Consider the following 24990-nt stretch of genomic DNA (forward strand, 5'->3'; position numbering starts at 1 on the left):
CACACAAAAGGTGACTTCCATTCCATCTTCTTGGAGAAATTATTCTTATTATTGAAAAATATTTAATTTTTTTTATTAAAGATAATAAAATTGTCTCTCTTGTTTCTTATTTTCGCAAATTGTCCAGATAGTCATGAAGATTGTCCCAATTTGTTCTTTTTATTATCATGCCTGTATTTTTCTTCAACAAAAAAGTCAATTTGTCCATGTCCTTTATTTCTCTGATTTTTTCCACCCAATCCTGTACGGGTGGAACTGAGCCTTGCTTCCACTTTCTAGCAAAAACAATTCTAGCTGCGGTCGTAATATATGTAAAAAGTTTGTCCTCTTGTTCCATCAATTGTAAATCTAAATCTATAAAGCCTAACAAGTAATACTCTGGTTTCCTTGTAAAAGTTCTTTTTAAAATCTTTTGCATCTCTTCATGAATTATCCTCCAAAACTTCACTGCTTCTTTACAAGTCCACCACATATGGTAGAAGGAACCCACTTGTTCTGAACATTTCCAACACTTATCAGAAACTGTTTTATACATTTTAGCAAGTTGTTTCGGTGTGGTATACCATCTGTGGAACATTTTTATCCAATTTCCTTTTAAGACAGTTGCATATGTATATTTTAATGTTTTGCTTATTTATTTATTTATTTGAAAGTTTTCTTGAGGGACTCAGACCAGTTTCCAACCATAATAAAAACTTAATAATTCATTTTACACTAAAACATTAAAACAGCAATTACATTCAATAACTACAATGGTCAGTCGTCACACTAACGCGTTCATCATCCTCCATCCATATCTGGTTCACTCGTTGAATGCCAGTCTCCATAACCAAGTCTTCACCTGTTTCCTAAATGTCAGGATAGACGGGGCGGTTCTGATCTCCAGTGGAAGAGAGTTCCAGAGTCGAGGCGCCACCACCGAGAAGGCCCTGTCCCTCGTCCCCACCAGACGTGCTTGCAAGGCCGGTGGGACCGAGAGCAGGGCCTCTCCAGACTATCTTAATAATCTTGATGGTTCATAGGGGAGAATACGTTGTTCCACATCTGTTCCCACTCCCTCATTTGAATTGGTCTTCTTATATTTTGAGCCCACTTTATCATACAGTTTTTAACTTGTTCTTTTTCAGTCAGCCAGGTAAGTAATATATTTCTGATTTTATTTTATTGCATTGTGTTTTTACTTGTTTTTCCAGACTTGTCCCTATGTAAGCCCCCCTGAGTCCCTTCGGGGAGATGGAGGTGGGGTATAACATTATTGTTGTTGTTGTTGTTGTTGTTGTTGTTGTTGTTATTATTATTATTATTATTATATTGCTGTTTCAACAAAAAAATCTGTATAATAAACTATCTTAAGTATGAGATTACTATTTTTTTCTCACATATTAACTGGTATTTTAAAGATTTCTTTCTTTCCTTTTTAATCATGTTTTGCTGACAAACAATGGCATTTCTGTGTCATTGAGTCTCCGTACACTTCAGTGTATTCACATCTTAACAATAATGCCTTGCATTTAATTTTTATTCCAAACAGATATATGGAGTGATCATTCATTTCAGACAGACCCCGACCTACCTCCAGGCTGGAAAAAGATCAGCGATGTTGCTGGGATCTATTACTGGCACATACCAACAGGGACAACACAGTGGGAGCGTCCAGTATCCATACCAACAGATCTTCAGGGATCACGCAAAGGATCACTCAGTTCTATTACATCATCTCCCACTCCTGAAACTGAGGTAAAGTTGTTCTGAGTTCAGGTGCAAGTAGAAAATATTGTATGTTAGTAAATTAAATAAATGGCTTTCATAGAAATCAAATCAATGATTAAAACATTAAAACAACATACCATGAATATAATAAAATTCTACTAGAGTATAGAAAATTAACAGAATATGCTAAGTTAATAGAAATAAATAGAACATCTATTTTAAACAACTATATTGTAAAAGAATATGCATATGCTGAGAATACTTCGTAAAGAAAACCTATCGATAGAAATTGGATAGCAGCACTTATCAGTATAGCATATGCCTGTCTTTTCTCCTTGGTTACACCCAGTTTCAAAAGAACATAGACAAATGGACATATATACAGTCATGAGAACAGTTGCATTGAATCACATGATCTCCTTTGAGAGATTCAAATGGTTCTTAGGTGTCCATGTGAGAGATCTTTCAGCAGCCAAGAAGCAAAAAAATACAAACCTGTCTTGGCAAGCTCCTGCATAGAAATCTTAAACACGTAACTGTTGCCCAAACTCCCAGGCTCAGCTAGCTTCTGGGTATGGCCCAACCAATCAGCTTTTCAGTTAACACGCTCACCAACTGGTTTTTACATGCTCCAATACAAATGACATCCTATCTGTTCTCTCCATGATGCCATAAGTAGTTGTGATGGAGGGAGGACACAGCATTGAAGAGATCACAGTTTGAGAGATGAAAGGTATCATTCAGAGATGGAGATAGATAAAGTAGTGGCAGAAAGAAAGAGAGAAAATTGGCTTTACTTGCTTTTATTCTCCTGTGCGTTTTACTGGGGCTCACATTCAAACAGCAGGTAACCATATTACAGTATCCTCTCCTTTTTTAAACATGTTCAAGAAGTATCAATTTCTTAACATCAGAGGTGATTTCCAGACAGTTTGATTTTCTCTTTTCCTCTCACTTCTCCTTTTCTTTTCTCTGATCCTTTCTATGTCTTGCATTTTTGCTATCTTGGGGTTCCTGGAGGCAAACAAATGGTTCTTACACCTAAAACACTGCGATTTATTACTCTAATTTAGAACTAAAGGCTAAACTAGGACAATTTGATGAAGCTCCATAGCTAGTCTTCTTTTATTGAGTATCTTATTGAAAGAGAAAGCACGTTGTTTGTCTGTTTCTAATACGTATGAACTTTCCCCTGTCCTAGTTATTTGTCTTGATAAAGTAACTTTAGAGCAGAGGTTCTCAAATTGTAGTTTGCAGACCACTGTTAGTCCAATGGACCAATTCACAAAAAATTGCGAAAGGCAAGGATATGTTTACTTATCCCCAAGTTTGAAATATATACTGGCAAACCCCAAGTTACGAACAAGATAGGTTTTTTAGGTTTGATCTGACGTTGAATTTGTTTGTAAGTCAAAACAGGTACTTTTAAAAAGTGTAACTCCAGCTAAAAATACATATATACGAGGGGTATTTTTTAAGTAAGGTCCGTTGGAACATAAGTACACAACGAAAGTTTATTTCAAAAAAGTAAATTTATTTTCAGAAAGTACATATTTCACTCTATTTTTCGACATAGTTGCCAAGTTTGTTCAAACACTTATCATACTTCTGAACCAATTTTAAAATACCCTCTTCATAAAAACTTGCCGCCTGCTCCGATAACCAAATAGTCTGTAATCAAAGAAGGGCAACCAGAGCGGTCCTCATCATGGACGTTGTCACAGCCATCTTTGAATTGTCGTACCCACTTACGCACTTTGCTTTTACTCAAAACAGTATCACCGTACACTTCACAAATCTGTCGATGAATTTCTGCAGCAGGCAGGTTCCTTGCTGACAAAAACCGTATCACTGAGCGAACCTCACATGCGGCGGGTGAGTTGATAGTCTTAAACATTTTTAAAGCACAGAACAGAACCGTACAGGTTAGCTACAGAGCGGAAACTGAGCACAGTTGTTCCTGAGGCATGCCGGTACACAACTCACGCGCTTGTTGCGGTATGCGCGCGAACTACTAGTGTCTACAACAAAACGGACCTTACTTAAAAAATACACCTCGTATAAACTTTAAATAGTCTAGAGAAAGGTTAAAACCCTTGTGGTGTTTGTTTTGCTGGCAGTGCCCATGTTCAGAAGAGTACACCTCACTTTCTGACCCTCTGATAATTGGATTTAAAAAAAATTGGCTTGTTGTGGAAACATTAAGTGGTGATAAAGCTTCAGTTTCGACCCCCTTTCCCCATAATAACTCTTTTAGGAGTGAATTTCCCTTCCTAGGGGTAGATTTCTCTCACTTCCTGTTGTCTCACCTCCATTCTTAACTATGAGTCGTTTGTAAGTCAGATGTTTGTAACTTGGGGACTGCCTGTATAAGCCTTTCATCATATTCCTAGAGAGATTGAGGATGGGATGAAGATTTATACATCTCTATATAAAATGGTGTAAGGCAACCACAAACATGGTAGCAAATAATCAGCAAATAATTAAGTCTGTGAAGGTTAAACCTGCAATCTTGGAGAGGCAACCCTAGTGCCATTTTGACAAATGCCATATTATCAACCAGCCGAACATGGCTCTGTGATTTTTATCATTTGATTCTGGAACTTTCTATTCATTTTTCCTTCCAAATTTATTACATAAAGCACCCTTCTTGGTATCTTGGGAAATGGCCACAATTGGTATGTACTGCCTTTAATAATGCTACCAATGCTGCAGGAGAAAATATTATTAAAGTATCAATTATTAATATACCTTGATTTGTAGAACAAAAGATTTGTTAAGTGATCCATCAAGACTCCTAGTAGATTTCAAGTGGTCTGCGCATGCAAACACAAACATTTGGGAACCACTGCATTAGAAGCATTTTTCATTCCTTCTGTTGTTACCACCAAATGTCCATGTACTCAGAGCTGGTTCAACCATAGGGGAAAGTCTGAAATGCTTACATTTCTTTCGCAGCTGCTACAGTTATGCAGCATATATAGTGATGGAAGTCCACTGCCACAACTTTGGAGGAGTATAAATAAATAAATAATAAAATAATATTTTATTTGTATACCGCTCTTTCTCCCCGAGAGGACTCAGGGCGGTTTCCAGCATAGGTAAAGCATTGTAATTACAGACACAAAACATAATCATTATAAAACATAGACATAATACCATAAAACAGTTAAACATATTTAAAATAAAAAGCCAGTTCAGTACTAATTTCCATCAGGCAAGGTCAGCTTCCAGTGGCCGGAATTCCAGAGTATAGAGAAGCAAAGCATGGTGTAGTGGTTTGAGTGTTGAACAAGGACTTTGGTAACAAAGGTTCAAATCCACATCCAGCCATGGAAGCCACTGGGTGACTTTGAGCATGTTATACCCTTCCAGCCTCAGAGGAGAGCAAAAGCAAGTTACCTCTGAACAAACCTTGCCAAAATAAAAATATCATTATAAGTTTGCCTTAGGGTCTCCAAAAGTCTGAAATGACTTGACGGAACAATTACAGTGTTACCTCACTTATCGTGGGGGTTCTGTTCCAGGACCACCCGTGATAAGTGAAAATCCGCGAAGTAGGGACGACATGTTAATTTTAATATTTATACATTATTTTATATATTTTATATATTATTTTCTTACCTACTCTTCCTTACCCGCCTCCAGGCCCATCCCAAGGGCACCTGCCTGCCTCCCTGGCCTCCATAGAGCATCCGGAGCCATGCAGGCAGCAGCAGGCCAGGGAGGCAGGACTTCCCCGCTGCGCTTCAGGCCGCCACACTTCCGGGGTCTGTGGAGGCCAGGGAGGCAGGCCTTCCCTGCAGCGCTTCAGGCCGCCACACTTCCAGGGTCTGTGGAGGCCAAGGAGGCAGGCCTTCCCCGGCGCGCCTCAGGCTGCCACACTTCCAGGGTCTGTGGAGGCTAGGGAGGCAAGCCTTCCCCGCCGTGCCTCAGGCTGCCACACTTCCAGGATCTGTGGAGGCTAGGGAGGCAGGCCTTCCCCACCTCACCTCAGGCCGCCACACTTCTGGGGTCTGTGGAGGCCAGGGAGGCAGGCCACCCCAATTGCGCTTCAGACCGCCACACTTCCGGTGTCTGTGGAGGCCAGGGAGGCAGGCCTACCCCGCCGCGCTTCAGGCCCCCACACTTCCGGGGTCTGTGGAGGCCAGGGACGCAGGCTTTCCCTGCCGCGCCTCAGGCTGCCGCACTTCCAGTGTCTGTGGAGGCCAGGGAGGCAGGCCTTCCTCGCCGTGCTTCAGACCACCACACTTCCGGGGTCTGTGGAGGCCAGGGAGGCAGGCCTTCCCCGCTGCGCTTCAGACCGCCACACTTCCTTTGTCTGTGGAGGCCAGGGAGGCAGGCCTTTCCCGCCGCGCCTCAAGCCGCCACACTTCCAGGGTCTGTGGAGGCCAGGGAGGCAGGCCTTCCCTGCCGTGCCTCAGGCCGCCACACTTCCGGAGTCCCTGGCCACCACTGGATGTAAATATTTAATATTTAATATTTTATTAATATTTTCAAAAACCCGTGAAACAGCGAGTCTGCTAAAAGCAAACCGTGAAGTAGCGAGGGAGCACTGTACAATAATCTGGCTAGTTCAGTGGTTCCCAACCCATGGGTCATGAGCCCATTTGGGCTCTCGAAGGGTTTTCTGTGTGGTCACAGGGCAGTAGTGAGCTATGAAAATTTTGATAAGGGGGAAAAAATCATGTCATTGTAGCCTGCACAGAGATTGTGATTGGCTGATTCTTAATGATACATGTGTGCCTAGCTTGTTTCTTACGACCAGCAACGTCTTTTTCTCTGATCCCAACAAATTCTGCAAAATATAATAAATCATATGTCGACAACGAATCCAATAATCCCTCTTTCAGGAATCTGATGCCCAGGACATTGTATAATGTCCCCTCTTTGGCCAGCCCGCCCAACGGCCAGCAAAGAGCAATCAACCACTAGCCCAGCAGTGCCGTAGGGCCCAGAGACCATAGTCATCTTTGTAGCAGTGCCAGCGGCTCTAATTTTTAATGCATTGGGGTCACAAGTCATATTGCCTCTATAAAATGAGATTGCGACTCGAAAAAGGTTGGGAACTGCTGGGCTAGTTAATAGTCCTGTCCAACTGAGATGGTAACTTTTTGGTCTTGTTGGCTGACTGGTGCATAGGCACAGTTCTAAAAGATAGGAAATGAAGTGGCACAATGAAAATTGAGGAAGAGAAAGTAATATTTCGAACAGCCCTAACTTAGTTGATATACAATTGTTACATGGGTCATTGAATGCAGAGGTATGTGAGAAGCTGTGCTAAGAGGTACCCAAGTTTTAATTTTGTCAAACGCCATCACATTTCAGACCAGCTCTGATTGTACAATAAACTGATGAGTTGAAAATTGAGGTGTTCTTTTCCCTAATCAAACCTGTAAATATCAATGCTAACAACCGTGTTTTGTGTCCCCCCCCCCCCCCAACCTTCCTTTCTTCCCTTCTTCCTTTTCCTTCTTTTGTCTTCTAAATCAATGTGCTTCTTCTTATGTGAATACTTATATATCTAGAAACAGCCTTGGAGTGATTTTGCTGTGCTGAATGGGGGAAAGATTAATAGTGACATTTGGAAGGCAAGTATATTGTCAGATTTTGGAGCACTTTAATACCTTGTTTCACTTTTTTTCAAAAAGTATTTTGCATGGCCATGGCTGCATTTTTATTGTTTGCCGCCACAAATATCACTCATTATTGCTAATCAGCCAAAGTGAACTTCTTGTTTTCCATTGCTAGCAGAGGCCTGGCTTGCAAACGCACTACCCAATTCTGATGTTTTCCCACAAAATATAATCTGTTCAAATCAGCAGGGCAAACACTCACTTGTAACACAGCTGTGCCTGCACTTTGCAAACCGTGGTGTGAAAATACATGCATGCCTTTTATATGCATCAGCCGAGCACTTTGACTTATGGCTTTGCAGGAATCATTTTATTTTCCTGTGAAAGTAGAATTCATTGGCTCAAAGATATTCCCTATTATTTAACAGGTTGTTTTTTTTTCCTACCCCCTCTCCTTCCAGGATCTTCATGCAGCGACTGTAAATCCAGACCCTAGTTTAAAAGAATTTGAAGGAGCAACATTGCGCTATGCCTCTTTAAAGCTAAGGTATGAATTTATTGCCTATCATTACACCTCAATCCTAAGTGCAGTTACATGAAAACAAATCATTGGTTTCAGGAAAATAAATATGCTTGGAATTTCCACCCTAAATTACTTGGGATTATTTTCATCCTATAATAATAGAATCATAGAATCATAGAGTTGGAAGAGATCTCATGGGCCATCCAGTCCAACCCCACTGCGAAGAAGCAGGAAAATTGCATTCAAAGCACCCCCGACAGATAGCCATCCAGCCTCTGTTTAAAAGCTTCCAAAGAAGAGGCTTCCACCACACTCCAGGGCAGAGAGTTCCACTGCTGAACGGCTCTCACAGTCAGGAAGTTCTTCCTAATGTTCAGATGGAATTCCTAATGTTCAGATGGAATAATAATAATAATAATAATAATAATAATAATAATAATAATAACCAGCAGTAAAGAACTGATGGAATCATAAACCTGCAAAGGTACTGGAAAATAAACAAAAATACTGTGGGACTTTCAAATCCAGACTGACAAAGTTTTGGAACACAATACACCAGTCATCATGATTGTGGAAAAGAAAAAAGTTTGGAATATTGATGTCGCCATACTGGGTGACAGCCGCATTGAGGAAAAACAACAGGAAAAACTCAGCCGTTATCAGGACCTCAAAATCGAACTGCAAAGGCTCTGGCATAAACCAGTACAGGTGGTCCCAGTGGTCATTGGCACACTGGGTGCCGTGGCAAAAGACCTCAGCCGGTATTTGGAAACAATAAACATTGACAAAATCACGATCTGTCAACTGCAAAAGGCCACCTTACTTGGATCTGCGCCATCATTTGAAAATACACCACACAGTCCTAGACGCTTGGGTAGTGTTTGACTTGTGATTTTGTGATATGAAATATTTTCAGGCTACATCTGCTTGCTACCTTGTAATAGAGATCAGTAATATGTGGTCCTCTGGAACTGGGCTTCTTCAGAGTTTTCTGCTCGTGACCCCTTTCGGCCGAAAACATTTTAATGTGACTCTGGGTATATAGGTATATAAAATAAGTATAAAAGTCAAACTGATAACAAATCAGTGTTTTCAAGGCTTGATAAATAGGCTGATTTTCCTTTTTATGGAGTACAGCTGAAGCATCTTCTGCAGAATCCACTGCAGAACGGATTCATGAACATGTCAAAAGAATTTTGGGAGTCCCAACATTGAGCTAATGGGGAGGTCCATATGGGATCAGGACCCACAGTTAAGAAGTGGTGCTCTAGATCAAAGCTTCTAAAAACTGGGTTGTGACCCAGTTTGGGATTCACTAACTGCATGTGAGGGTTGTGAAAAATTTGTATAGCTTGCCACCTAGTGCCTGTTTTAAACGTCTACATAATTCTTAAGCAACAACATCCAGATTGAGGCTGAATCTGCACTGCCATATAATCCAGTATCTGATCCCATATTTATTTATTTATTTATTTACATCACTTATATCCCGCCCATATCAGCTCGCAGGCGACTCATATTATCTGCTTTGAATTGGATTCTATGAATCTACACTGCCATATAATCAAGTTCAAAATATATAATCTGGAATCGGATACTGGATTATATGGCAGTATAGATCCAGCCTCAGAAATACTTCCCTTCAAATTTGGATTCTAAAAAACTAAGTTGGGTTAATAAACCATACTAAATTGAAATCAGAAACATCAGTCACCTGCCATTAAAAGTTCAAGAAGAATTTGCCTGCAAATTGCAGGGAAGAAAAGCTTAGAGAAGACAATGATGCTGGGGAAAATGGAAGGAAAAAGGAAGAGGGGCTGACCAAGGGCAAGATGAATGGATGGCATCCTTGAAGTGACTGGCTTGACTCTGAAGGAGCTGGGGGTGGTGATGGCCAACAGGGAGCTCTGGCGTGGGCTGGTCCGTGAACTCACGAAGAGTCTGACTAAACGAATAAACAACAAACCTATTTGTTTTTGATGGGGATGAAATGATATATGTGCATGTATGTGAACAGACCATGTGGGTGTGGGTTCATTTCAGGAACATGGCCCACTCTGCAACCTGGGTCCTTTTAAGTTGGAGATATAGACCCCCAAAACACTCCAAACCGAGCATGCCATCATGGCATGAAATGTGCTGAAGATGCTTTACATCCTGTAATATCAAATATTCAGCCAAAATAAATTATTAGTGTAAGAAGCAAGCACATTCCATCTTGTCGTTCATTTGTTCAGTCGTTTCCGACTCTTTGTGACCTCATGGACCAGCCCACGCCAGAGCTCCCTGTCGGCCGTCACCACCCCCAGCTCCTTCAAGGTCATTCCAGTCACTTCAAGGATGTCATCCATCCATCTTGCCCTTGGTTGGCCCCTCTTCCTTTTTCCTTCCATTTTCCCCAGCACCGTTGTCTTCTCTAAGCTTTCCTTCCTTCTCATAAAGTGGTCAAAATGCTTCATCTTGGCCTCTACTATCCTTCACTCCAATGAGCAGTCGGGCTTTGGATTGGTTGGATCTTCTTGTGGTCCAAGGCACGCTCAGAACCTTCCTCCAGCACCACAGTTCAAAAGCATCTATCTTCGTTTGCTCAGTCTTCCCTATGGTCCAGGTCTCACATCTGTAGGTGACTACGGGGAATACCATTGCTTTGACTATGTGGATCTTGGTTGCCAGTGTGATGTCATTCCATCTTACTAATATGCAAATTTGCTTTCTTCTTTAATAAATGGTAACATACATATAACAAAATGGTTTTAAAATCAATTTATTTATTTTTTTGATTACCAGTAAATGTTTGATTTATATACCTGTTATATACCTGTATACCCGAGGTCACGTAACGATTTTTTTTCAGGCAAAAATGGGTTGTAAGTGAAAAAAGTTTAAGAAGATGTCTTTGATTTTTTTTTCTCACTTACCCATTGTCTTTGCTGGCTGTTGATAGGAATTGCTTCCCAACCTTATCTGGGGGTCACATGTTCCACATCCCGGCCTTACATTCTGCAGAGGAAGCCCTGCTGCGTTTGTGAATTCACAAGTGACCACTTGAAGAACTACAGCTACATGAAAGCAACCTGTAGCAAGCCAAGGATTGTAATTCACATCAGTGCCACCAGAATAGCAGAGGCACATAAATGCTCTTAGTATTGAAAGTTTCAACATTCTGAATTGTCCCTCTATATATGACTTTGCAAGCCTAACAATAATACTTCCTCACCCCCAAAACAGAAATGCCCCGCAGTGTGATGAAGATGATTCCTGCAGCATCAACAGTGATCCAGAAGCCAAGGTCAGTAAACAGAAAACAAAAACTGTTTTTGAGGAGCCCTGGATCTTATTGTTATTATAAGGACTGATTTTTTTTTTTTGTCGTGTCTTGAGAAACTGCAAGTCGCTTCTGGTGTGAAAGAATTTGCTGTCTGCAAGGACATTGCCCAGGGGATGCCCGGATGTTTGGTCCTGTGAGGTTTAGAAAGGCTCAGCAAATAAAACACTTTTACATTGATGCAGATTAGGTCATAGGAGAATGGTGACAAATATTTGACTTTGAAGGAAACAGGGAGCAAAAAGCCTTCGTTCAAATGCACAATTCTATAAATGTGGGAGTTCCTTACAACCAGGAAAAGAAGCCTGGAGAAGGCCTTTCAGTTTATGTTTGGATATTTCAGGAAAAGTGTTCAGTTTTTCACAAATGTCAGTCTGCCACCTTGTGGTCAACTGCAAATACTTTCCAAAATACAAAGACTGAAAAGATGACTGTGGAACTGTGCATACATATTTTTTTTTTCAATTTACTTATGTACTTATTTACTTAACACTGCAGTCTAAGGGCCCTTCTACACATGCCATCAAACTCGGATGTAACCAGGATTAAAAGGGGTGGCGGCGGCTATATGACGTATAGGGAGAATGCGGGCGGAATCGGGTTAACAGCTGAAAAGTATGTGTTTAAAGAGTGCACTTAAAACTCGATTTCACCCAAAAAAATGTGCACCGTCACATGACTGTATATCCCTGCAGTCATACAAAACATGTGACGTCCTTCCGAGTCCCCTGTGTGGGCTGCTCCAATGCACACGCACATTTTAGAAGTCTGAAACAGCTGACCGGTTTGTCAAAAAATGGAGCCATGGACACACAAGTGGCCAAAGGGAAGCACAATTGGAAAGCAGTTAGTATTCTGTGTAACCTTTCCTTTCTTTCTCATAATATTAAACGGAGCTTGAGTTAACAGTTGAGTGAAGAAAGATAAGAATCTGCTTGTGTGAACATTAGGATGTGCACATATGAAGTCCAGCACATCTCAGAGAGAAGTTTTTCTTTTAAGCTTCTGCTGGATGTCCCCTGTCCACCATCTTTATCCACTTCAACAAAAGATGTGAGGACGGTGGGGGAACATTTCCCAGGACTGACACGTTTGTGTGTGGACTTGCTGTCAGCCTTGAAGGGAAGTGGAAATCTTCAATTAGCTTATCCCTTAATTTACTCATTTGGACGAACTCAGCAGCCTTAGCAATCCATTCTTACATCATCGGTGTTTCAGTCCATTGCCAAGTTTGAGTAGAATCATAGAGTTGGAAGAGACCTCATGGGCCAGTCCAACCCCCTGCCAAGAAGCAGGAACATTGCATTCAAAGCACCCCCGACAGATGGCCATCCAGCCTCTGATTAAAAGCTTCCAAAGAAGAAGCATCCACCACACTCAGTTCCGCTCAGTCAGGAAGTTCTTCCTAATGTTCAGATGGAATCTCCTTTCTTGTGGTTTGAAGCCATTATTCCATGTCCTAGTCTCCAGGGCAATTTTCTTGCTGCTGTTATCATTTATCAAATGATAAATATCTTGAATATTTTGAGACTGTGAATAGTTGGCATATTTGTCTCTTTCACTTTGTGTAAAGTTAATATTTGTTCAAGGCCAGTTTTTTTTTCCTGTCCCACCACCTCATTAGTTTCTGCTTTTAAAAAAATCCACATGAACATATTTTGTACATTATTTTCTGTAGTATTTTTTTGCTTTTTGCATTTTAATGTGCAATTTTACATAATGTGTGCATTTTTGTATACACTTTTTGATTGAAGGAGTGTATTACAATGTTGAAAGCAGTGGGGAAGCCAAAGAATAATTTCATTTTGATTCACTTACTATTTTAGGAAGTGCAGAGAATGTCCGCTCATATTAAAATGTGAACCAAAGCAATTTTACCCACACTCCTAACAGATGGCAAAAGAAAACTGAGCAGGAGAAGACAGATACATAATTAAAATATTCACCATTTATAGAACTGGATTTTCAAACTGACTTTCTACATCTTTAGTTAAGTTTCAGGGAAAAATAAGGATGCAATCCTATATACTCCTAGAATCATAGAATCATAGAGTTGGAAGAGACCTCTTGGGCCATCCAGTCCAACCCCCTGGCAAGAAGCAGGAAAATTGTGTTTAAAAGCTTCCAAAGAAGGAGCCTCCACCACACTCCGGGGCAGAGAGTTCCACTGCTGAACGGCTCTCACAGTCAGGACATTCTTCCTCATGTTCAGATGGAATCTCCTTTCTTGTAGTTTGAAGTCTTAGTCTCCAGGGCAGCAGAAAACAAGCTTGCTCCCTCCTCCCTATGACTTCCTCTGACATATTTATACATAGCCTTCTCTTCTTCAGACTAAACATGGCCAGCTCTTTAAGCCACTCCTCATAGGGCTTGTTCTCCAGACCCTTGATCATTTTAGTCGTCCTCCTCTGGACATATTCCAGCTTGTCGATATCTCTCTTCAATTGCGGTGTCCAGAATTGGACACAATATTCCAGGTGTGGTCTAACCAAGGCAGAATAGAGGGGCAGCATTACTTCCCTAGATCTAAACACTCTACTCCTATTGATGCAGGCCAAAATCCCATTGGCTTTTTTTGCCGCCGCATCACATCATATATGTGAAAAAACACAATGGGATTTTTTCCCTTGTAAATATCCATAGTACTGTATTGAATTGTGAAGTTCTGACCTTAAGCTCAACAGAATTATCAGTGAACAAAAAGTTACCTCTTCCATTCATTGTTTCCCTTCTAGATTCTATAGCAGTATTTAGAATACAGGGCAATTCACATTAAAAAACATTTACCCCTTACTAATGGTGGTTAGTACTTTAAAAAACAGTAATTTGTCTCTGTATAGGCACTTGATCATGGTCAGCAAGGCAACATACTCTTATGGCTTTTTTGCTTGCTTTGTTTAGTCAGGAGTATCAGTGAGTTCCTACACCTCAAATATTATTCAGCACTTAAATGTTTTGTAAATCAAATATATTGACTATCAATGCTTTGCCACTGCCTGCTTCACATTTGAGCACACAAAAGATGAATGGGCTAGAAATTGTCCTTCCCATATCCTCTTGTACTCTTTACTTTACAAATCATCAATAGTTGGATGCTCCACTAGCAGCGCAGTCAAAATTAGAAAGTAATTATCAATTTAATTAATCCTCTAAGGATATATTAGCTAATCTTTTTCATTGATTTCATCAGATATGTTGGATGAAATGACTCTCAAAGATCTTTGAAGGTCAAATGTATTTCTTCTCTGCACAGTGTTGTTATTCACACTTAGTGCAAGAGATGCTTTGATTTGTCTCATACGAGTTAGTAGAGTTGCAATGGACCACAGTGTTGCACTCCAGGCCAGAAACAACCCTCTGACTTTAAAACACCACACGTTGAATAGGGAAAGCAATCCTTTTATTGAAGATAAGTAAAAACAGCAAAGTAAAAAAGAAACACTTTAAAGGAATAGGTAAATCCAATTAGGTGAAAAGATAAGCAGGAACAAATTAGTCCAAGGTAGGGTTTAGCAATGTCCAAAAACAAAGTCCACAACTCTCAAACAAAATCCAAAGAACCAGGAAACGTTGATCCAAAGCATGAGCAGGTAATCACAAGAGACAAAAAAAACAAACCAGGAAACAAGAAATCCTTAAGCATGAATCTTCCAAGCAAGGCTTCTATAAGTTCTACAAGAACTTAACATGATTCTAAACGATGCTTCATCTGGCTATATTTTCCATACTTGGACCTTTAAGCCTTTCCAAGCACTCAGAAACTGGTTTTGCTTTCCTCGAGCAGCCCTTATCTTTTTCTGTCAAAGCCTGGCAGAACGCCGAAGGCCTTGCTCAGCCTATCTGTTTTTACCAATTTCCGCCCGCCTTTCTATATGCTCATTAGTTTCTGCAGGTGCCGAGTTGTTTTCAAGCCCCAAATCCTGGGAACTGCTGGGAGCAGTTCAGGGAGTAAACCATCATCCCTATACCCTGTAGGAACTTTCTCATGGAAAACTACACTTTGAACAGGTGTCTCTATGTCATTCTCTGCATCAATATCACAGGCGGAGGGTTTACTCCCTCCGCCTGTGAGTTCTCCAGATTCTAGTTTGGAAAACAGTCTGACACCTGGTAAAGTTAATGAGGAGTCAGATAAGCAGAGTCGGAGGCTGGAGATTAGCCAGAATCGACAAGAGGCTCAATGTTTATGTAGATCCAAAAGAATTCGTCAGTTAAGGTCAAAGACTGGGGGAAAACAAAACCAGTTTTTTGGATTTAAGGTTTGCCTGTAGGAAATCTTGTCAGATCAGGCATCATTTGGAAACCAAGTGCAAGTCTCATGCAATTCCTGTTCAAGTAGTCTCGTCTTCATGGATTTTTCTAGCCTTTCAAGGTGACTAGCAGCGTCTGATCTGTTCTTGCTTCTTGTTTGATTCCTGTCTGGATAATCATAGCCTTGGAATATATTTTCATGCTATTTGGACATTGCTTTTGATTGCTACATTTGGACACTGTTTTATCCTGCTGTCTTTGAATGCCTTATTGCTTTTTGGAATTTTATCTATCTTTACAAGCATTTATTTCTACTGGCTTTTTTGTGGTGTGTTTATAGTCAGAGCGGCTATTTCCTGTTCTGGAGTGCAACACTTGCTGTTATGTGGGTTTTTGAAAACATTAATATAAAATATAAAATATTTATGTCCAGTGCAGGCCAAGGCCCCCAAAAGTGCGGCGACTTGAGGTATGTTGAGGAAGGCCTGCCTCCCTGGCCCTCTACTGCCTGCATGGCTTCGGAGGTTGTGCCAGGGTCTGCGGAGGCCAGGGAGGGAGGGAGGCACCCTTGGGATGGGCTGGGAGGCGGGTAAGGAAGCGTGGGAAACAAAATTATATATAAAATATATAAAATAATGTATAAATATTAAAATTAATATGGCGTCCTATTTCGCAGATTTTCACTTATCGTGGTGGTCCTGGAACGGAACCCCTGCGATACAGTGATAAACTATCACTGTAGTTTAAATTTCCTCTTCACGACTAGATCTCTAGCAGAGAATTTGAAATACCAAACCAAAGCAATTCACCAAACCACAAATCCCAGAATTCTGTAGGTCAATGTCAGCGAAAGTGATATCAAAACTATTGCAATTATGCATCGTAATTGTGTTGTGCCCATGGGCTTGAGTCTTCATTTATTCCATTTTCATAACACAGCATATTGCTAGGATTTCAATGATAAATTAAGATAGATTCATGAACATCTGTACTTTGAAGGATAGTATAGAGGTGATTAGGGGTTTGTTTTTTTTAAAACCTTTTCTTTCCTTTTCCTGTTGTCAGGGCTCTTTGCCTCCAGTCCGCTCAATGGGATTACTATGGGAGCTGCAACCATATGCTTATTACAGTGAAAATACTTTTTGTTGGTGATTTATGACACTGGACCATTCTGAGCAGGCACGAAAAGTTGGAGAGGCAAAATCCAAATCAGCATCAATGTCTGATTTAATTTCAGGAGCAGTGTATGAGTATGGCAAGCTTGGGCTGTCAGAGCTAATGGGTGTCAGAACTAATGTGTTTTGTTCTGAGTCCTCATAGGTAGTGACATATTGACCAATATATGCATATGTTTTGCTACTTCACATATTCTGCCTCAGAAGATAGATTCTCAAAGTAAAATAAACTCTGCCAACCCCAAGTATTTTTACTTATATAGACTAGCCATCTCCTTCCACATGTTGCTGTGGCCCACTCTGGTGGTCATGGGGGTTCTGTGTGGGAGGTTTGGCCCAATTCTATCGTTGGTGGGGTTCAGAATGCTCTGTGATTATAGGTGAACTACAAATCCCAGCAACGACAACTCACAAATGTCAAGATTCTATTTTCCCCAAACTCCACCAGTGTTCACATTTGGGCATATTGAGTATTCGTGTAGAGTTTGGTCCAGATCCATCCTTGTATGAGTCCACGGTGCTCTCTGCATGTAGGTGAACTACAACTACATACAAATACAAAGGACACTGCCCACCAAACCCTTCCAGTATTTTATTTTGGTCATGGGAGAACTGTGTGCCAAGTTTGGTTCAATTCCATTGTTTGTGAGGTTCAGAATGCTCTTTGATTGTAGGTGAACTATAAATCCCAGCAACTACAACTCCCAAATGACAAAATCATATTTTTTTGAGTGAAGGACATACATTGGGTTGTTAGGTGTCTTGTGTCCAAATTTGGTGTCAATTCGTCCAGTGGTTTTTGAGTTATGTTAATCCCACAAATGAACATTACATTTTTATTTATATAGATTGTCTTTTTAGCATGTCTGTGTGCTCAGGTTCACATATACCGTTGTACCTGGACAACCCACTGCTATATATACAAATATATGGATCAAGGCCTTTGCGGCTTATGTTTTCAAATCTGATAAAAATAAAATCCATCCAAATTGCGAATTATATTCGGCAAACATAAAAAATAACAGGATTTTGTGATGACAATCATTTAAAATGAACACAGAATATTAAATATTTATCTGCCAGGAGATGCACATTGTTTACTGAAGTCTTTCTCAGCAAAATTTCCAAGACTTCCCCATTAACTTCAGAAAAAAAATGTGCTTTGTGTTTGCCTCTTTTTTTATACAAAGCAGGACAATACTTTTTTAAAAAAATGCTTATTTCTGATCATGTTTAATGAAATAATGGAAACTTGAGAGATACATTAGACTTCCCAATCAGAAGAGAAGCATTTAAATCCGATCCAAACAATTACATAAAAAATAATTACTGTCTTTCCCCCTGATAACATGGGATTATCTTTTTTTTTTCTTTGCTTCTGTAATCTACATCGTTTCTTGCATCATGATTACTGTAAGCTGTTCTAAATAGGTTTGCATCTTTGTTTTCATTCAGGAAAAAAAGTCTTTTGTTCCCAGACTGAGGCGTTTTCTCAGGCTTGCGATGCCTGAATAAGAAATAGTTAATGTTTTGACCTAAATTCAGTTCCTAAGATATGTCTGCTCAGTGTTCTGTGGTAAAATGACTTGTTAAATAATGTAATGACTTGTGTAGAGAGCATACCAATAAGGGACCAAACTCTTCAAGCGAAATAAGAGATTTTTTTTCCTCTTACGGATTGATTCATGAGTACCAAATGGGAGATCAGGACCCATCAGTAGGTTTCTAGAACACCAGTTTTTCTATCTATGTGCCAGTTAACAAGCCAAAAACATTTTGGCAGAGTTTAATTCTATCCTGTCCTATCCGATTTGTCATCAATCCACTCCTTTGGACTTCACGCAAATCTACCATTTGCCAAAATATATACAATCCTGTACTTTTATTTTACATTTCTGGCTTCATTACTAGTGTGATAATGTTAATAAATATTTCACACTGATCAAAAACATTTGGAATTTCTAGCTGAGTGGGAGACAAACATATTACAGATTTTACTGACATATCTAAATTGGTAAAGCCACTGACAAAGAAACTAATTTTTGCAAAATCTTTTTTTACATTCAGCCCCTTTTTTCCTTGGTGTCCTTTATCTAATTGGATTTTTTAGCAGCATTAGCCCTGGAAGGCTGGTGAAGGAGAAACCTAAACTTTTGTTGACAGACTGCAGCAGCCATGTCTATAATAAACAATGCAACAAAACCTGAGATAGGAAAGAATGGGATTCTGATTTAGGCAATCCTACTATATCTGCCTGTGCTTGCTTATGGCAGGCAAGGTAAACAGCACCTGACTCCAAAATCCCTTACTGAACATACAGGGTGAGGCAGCATGACTTCCTTTTTTTCAAAATTTAATAAAACCCATTGTATGAATCAGAAAAAAATTATGTAGGCGCATACCTAAAGTTTTGTTTTATGTAGTTTTGAAGACCATACACTGAGTAAACCGATTTCTGGCGTTTGTCATGACCCTTGCCAGCACAGCAGGCGTTATGTTGGCAATTTCTTCCTGGATGTTGGTCTTCAAATCATGTAGGGTCCTTGGATGGTTCACATAAACACGGGATTTAAAAAAAACCTATAGAAAAAAATCACAAGGGGCCAAATATTGAGAGCAGGCCATCCGCTCGAAAAGTAGCCTCAACGGCCAAAGCACGCTCCTCACCGTTCCAACGCATGATGGTGACTGAACTGTGTCAGGACAAAACTTTATACTCCCGCCTCTCGAACAAGACCACTAACGCTCCGCTATGTCTTCAATCAACTGAATGGCGCGCATTTTTAAAAAAGGAAGGCCTCACCCTGTATATGAACATCAAAACATAGAGAAAAGCAGATATGAGCCAATCCCACCAGCAACTGTCAGCAAGTTAGAAAATAATAGATCAGTCACCACCACAAAAGGGAATAATAAGAAAAGTAGGTGTCACTGAAAGGGAGAAACATCCGTTGATGCATTTTGGAAGACTTCAAGAGGTCAGACTGTTTTTTGTTCACTTACGCAAAACTTTTCCTATGTATATATTGTTAATATTGGATGGAAAGTTGCTTATTTATTTATCATGCCAGAAGTGAATTGAGAATACAGTCATAATGTATTTTTTAAAAACCGCAAACGAAGTTAAAAACTTGACATTATACTGAATTTCTTTTGACCAGAAGCTGGCCACTTGGAGTGCCTCTGGTGTCACTGTCCTCCATTGTGCATGTGGCAGGCTCAGACTGCATTGTAGTAGGTGGTCTGTGGTTTGCTCTTCTCCACACTCATATGTTGTGGACTTCACTTTGTAACTCCATTTCTTAAGATTGGCTCTGCATTTCGTGGTATCAGAGCGCAGTCAGTTCAGCACCTTGTAAGTTTCCCAGTCTTCTGTGTGTCATAGGGGGAGTTTCTCATCTGGTATCAGCTACTGATTGAGGTTCCAGGTTTTAACCTGCCACTTTTGGACTCTCACTTACTCAGGTGTTCCAGCGAGTATCTCTGTAGATCTTAGGAAGCTGTTTCTTGATTTAAGGCGTTGGCATGCTGGCTGATATCTGAACAGAGGATGGGTCAGAGAAGTCAATGCCTTGGTCCTTTCATTACTGGCTGCTACTTCCTGACTGATGCCAGGTGATGCGATACCGGCTAAACAGTATAATTTCTCCAATGGTGTGGGGCGTAGACATCCTGTGATAATGCAACATGTCTCATTAAGAGCCACATCCACTGTTGTAGCGTGGTGAGAGGTATTCCACACACCACTGCATATTCAACAGCAGAGTAGCAAAGCTCAAGGGCAGATGTCGTCACTGTTTTTGGTTGTGATCCCCAGGTTGTGCCAGTCAGCTTTCGTATGATATTATTTCTAGCACCCACGTTTTGCTTGATATTCAAGCAAAAACAGAAACTCTCTGAAGCTTTAGGTGCTCTTACTGCCTATTACAGAGAAAACCAACTGATCTCTAATCCATCTAAAACGCAGATGTGTGCTTTTCATCTTAAGAACAGACAAACATCTCGAACTTGGAAGATTACTAGAGAAATAATCTCATTGGAGCATTGCAGTATACCAAAATACCTGGGAGTTACACTGGAGTGTGCTCTGGAAAGTTGACGAAAGATGCTGAGGGCCCCCCTTCCTTTTTTTGTGATGCAAGGCATTATCACTATACTTCCTATATTATTTCTGCCTCTATTCCCATGTTTTGTTAAAGGAGTAGTGGTGGGAAATGCAGTCCAACCACATGCATCAGGCTTTGTGATTCCCATCCTTGGTGCTGATAAATAAAAGCTGCCCACAAAGCCAAGGGTTATGAAAAATATGTTTATATTTGTAGCAATGATGGTGGAGGTCCTGCACATGACTTGTTTTTTTATGTCAGAGGAAAATGTGCCAGTTAGACAGAAGTATCATTGGCTTTCTTTCGTTAAACTCCTATGTCCCCAAAGTATCCTTTTTTGCCACTTCTTGAGTTTCTGTCCACCTAGTGAGTCCATAATAAGGGTCTAGGAAAGGAGAGCTAGAGGTGGTCAGAGAATGCAAGATGAAGAATTTTATATTAATTTGAAATAATCAAGTATCCCCGTCTCTTTTATATCCAAAATGCAACTCTTAAAGTTCTCATTCCAGCTTTCTGGTAAATTCTGTAATAAATCTCTTCCTAGGTGCTATAACTCTGAAATGGTTAAAGTTTCTCTTCTTCCACACCCCTCTCTATGGCAGATATTTGTTTATAATGCAAACTGTACAACACAAATAGTCAGAATCCAAATTCAAAGCAAACAAAATCCCAGGATAATGTATTCTTGGATTTCTGAGGAATAGCATATACTAGATTTTGGCAACAGTGCAGATTTTAGGCACAGGGGGGCAGCAGCATTGAAGAATAAAGTTGAATGTTTTAAGTGGCTTACAGTCACTATAGAAAACAAACACTATACAGCATGTGCCCCCTCCCCAAATATATGCATCTTGACAATTTATAATTCTGGGGGATTTTGCATATTGTATAAGTATATACCCTTAACATAATTAAAGATTCCAATTGTAGAAAAGTATCGCAAAATTACAAGATAAGTGTGGTTTGCAACTCTATGCTCCAACAATGTGAGCAATGTGAGCACTGCTGAGCAGGGAGGATTTGAACGTATTACGTAAAACTGTAATATAAGATGGAATTTCTAAGTGATTAAATAGTCCTAATTCTACTTCCTTGAAATGCACATAGACTTAGTCTACAAAAACGTATGCTATCATCAGTTTCAAAGATGCTTTGAGGTCTGTTCGCGTGCTGATACTATATTCCAGACGGACGTAGCTGTGTCTTCAAATAATATATATTTACTTAGCCTTCAAGCAATCATATAACTACTAGTGGCTGCTAAAGGCTGTCTATATTTTGACACCCTATGTATTATTTTACTTTAAAACCCAAATAGTTTCCACCCTTAAACATATATGGTAAATGTTTATGTTGGTAATACTTAGACGATCCATTCCTCCTCAGCTTTTGTGCGGATCACAATATCTTCTCTAATCGCCTCCATTTGTATCTATTTCGAACATGAGTTGATCAGTGTACCATTGTACAACCATGTTCATCTCATATTATACACCATATGGAATGAATCAGACCATCGGATGGGAGGAGGACCAAGAAGTCTCATCCGTTCCTGCAGGTACCATCTTGCCATGGCATAGTTCCAGTGCCCATCTGTTATGCACATCATGTGGCCAGCAAAGCGATGTTTGAGTTGGGCAACGTGGCAGAGAAGACCTTTCACTTTTGATATTTTCCAAACATCCTCGTTGTTCAGTCCGCTTTCTCTCTGCATTTGAAGAGACATCCCAACAAGCTGTCTTTCAAGGGAGTCATGTGTGACCTGTAGTTGTTCTGAGAGAGCCTTTGTCATTGTCCACGTCTCTACACCATAGCATAGGACAGGTGGCACAGTCAAGTCAAACAATTGAGCTCATAGAGATGTACTTCCAGTTGAGTCTACAGCAGCTTTAATAGAATTGTAAATGGCCCATCATGCTTTCCTTGTCTGTTCAACTCCAGCTTCCTTCCTTGATATTAACAGTCTTCTGAGGTAGACATATTCTTCTACATTTTCAAGGATCACCTTGATGTACACCTTTTGCTACAGGTAGAACAATGTCTCATTTGAAAGCCATTAATATTGTTGTATATCCTCTGTAGCATGCTTGGATGACGTTGATGTACTCTGCCTGTACTCTTTGCTTCCTCTGATTGTTCCATATGCACTCTGGTTCCACGCTGTCAAATGCCTTCCTGTAGTCAAGTGAAGACCAGTGGCATCTGGTATTTGTGGGCAGCTCCCAATATTCTGTGAACAGTCAGGATATGATCAATGGTGGAGAATGAGTGATAGGATCCAACTTGTTCAACCGCCTGTGCTTCCTCTGATATTCTCCTAATGTGGGCTACACTATACCTGTTGAAGACTTTGTAGATAACCAGTAGGAGAGTTATTGGTGGTAGTTCCTCAGATCTTCTTTGTCTCCTTTTGTATATAAGAGGATCATTTTTGAGGTGTTCCAAGTCTTCGGTACACGGCTAATGAGAGAAGCAGCAGGCAAGTTTTTTGTAAAGAAGCAGTCCCCACGCTTTTAAAGGTTCTGTGGTGATACCGTCTTGACCAGAAGCCTTTCCATCTGGCACGTTTTCAATGGCCGAACAAACTTCAGGCAAGAGGAGGGGAAGGGTGGTGTTGGATGAAGAAGGAGGGTGAAGCTTTTGTGGCAGAGCACTGCAAAATAGGTCGATGTAAAACAATCGCATCTCCTTTGGAAGTGACTTGGTTGCCTTCACTGGTCTTTAAACATGGGATTGTCGATCTATACTCTGCCATATCATGAGTAGACTTTTTGAGACTCCTTTTGGCTTCAGCTATGGAAAGCAAACATGACTTCTCATAATCCTTGTGATCACGATCTACTGCTTCTCTGCATGACTTGGATAATTCATGAAATTCAGGAAAGGATCAATTGGCATTTCTTATTTTGTCTAACAGACATCTCGTTTCTTCCGACAACCTTCTTGTGGCATGGCAAGTGGCACAGGTTGTGGCCCTTGGTTGATTCCACAAGTTGTCCGTAGTCCTCGTCAGTGTCAGGCAAAGAGCAAAAAATTGTCGAGGCTGCTGCTGTTGATTCTGCATCAGCGTCTAGTAGTCGTCATGGGGGTTTTCCATTCAACAGTCAGTCCAACCTGACGCTATTCTGACTGAGAGGAACATCTGTGATCTATTCCAATAATCAAAGATGGTATTACTGCTATATCTATTATGCTATATCTATTACTGCTATATCTATTATGCCGCAGCGGTTGCAGTGAATGTGATCAAGTTCATGTTTGTGAAGTCCATCTGGGATCACATGGATCCATCTTTGAGCCAACACCTTTTAAAAGTGGCTTTTGCTGTGCCAAAAACAGAAGGCTTCACAGAAATTAGCAAGTTATTCTCTAAAGTTCTTTTATGTTGTTCTATGTTGTTATTTATTTATTTCCTATATTTATACCCCACCCTTCTCCCCCCCGAAGGGGGACTCAGAGCGGCCTAACAAAAGCTAGCATCGGCTAACGATGCTAGCATCATAAAAACAACCACAGTACAATCAAAATATTAAAAATTAAAACAACAATTAAAACAACTAATTAAGACACATCCATTAAAATCCAAAAACCAGTCTGGGCCAATTCATTGCCATAAGTTGTGTGACCTTCTTCCACTTGCTGCTCACTGATCAAACGCTTGGTCCCATAACCAGGTCTTGATTTTCCTTCTAAAAGACAAGAGGCAGGTGGCCAATCTGATATCTCTAGAGAGGGCGTTCCATAGGTGGGGGCCACTGCTGAGAGGGCCCTGTCTCTCATCCCCATCAACCGATAGTGGTGGGATTGAGAGCAGGGCTTCTCCTGAAGATCTTAAACTTCGTGATGGTTTGTGGCAGGAGATACATTTGGATAGGTAGTATATATTCTATTTATAAATATAAATATAATATATTTATAATATAAATATAATATATTTATAATATAAATATAATATATTTATAATATATATAATAATTTTATATATAAATATAAATATTAAATATTTATAATATATTACCAAAAGACATGTAACCACAATATTCTCAAACTCTCTAATTTAAATATTGTAGGTTGTTGTAGGTTTTTTCGGGCTTCATGGCCATGGTCTAGAGGCATTCTCTCCTGACATTTCGCCTGCATCTATGGCAAGCATCCTCAGAGGTAGTGAGGATGCTTGCCATAGATGCAGGCGAAACATCAGGAGAGAATGCCTCTAGACCATGGCCATATAGCCCGAAAAAACCTACAACAACCCAGTGATTCCGGCCATGAAACCCTTCGACAATACATTAAATATTGTAATTTTTATATTTTTTTCTATTGA

General features: G+C 40.2%; 1 protein-coding gene across 6 annotated transcripts in view; it reads left to right on the forward strand.

Moving 5' to 3' along the window:
- The window catches only part of APBB2 (amyloid beta precursor protein binding family B member 2), a 253851-nt gene that overhangs the window by 151039 nt on the left and 77822 nt on the right, over nucleotides 1–24990 (forward strand). For 5 of the 6 annotated variants that reach the window (XM_060778438.2, XM_067468794.1, XM_060778439.2 and 2 more), the window contains 4 exons: nucleotides 1532–1737; nucleotides 7239–7301; nucleotides 7748–7833; nucleotides 11038–11098. In XM_060778438.2, the coding sequence (XP_060634421.2) occupies nucleotides 1532–1737; nucleotides 7239–7301; nucleotides 7748–7833; nucleotides 11038–11098 (416 nt within the window). The remainder of the gene's footprint in view (nucleotides 1–1531; nucleotides 1738–7238; nucleotides 7302–7747; nucleotides 7834–11037; nucleotides 11099–24990) is intronic. The other variant, XM_060778440.2, reaches the window with a different exon arrangement.

The sequence above is a fragment of the Anolis sagrei genome, chromosome 5, assembly GCF_037176765.1.
Source record: "Anolis sagrei isolate rAnoSag1 chromosome 5, rAnoSag1.mat, whole genome shotgun sequence".
In the NCBI taxonomy this organism is placed as follows: Eukaryota; Metazoa; Chordata; class Lepidosauria; order Squamata; family Dactyloidae; genus Anolis; species Anolis sagrei.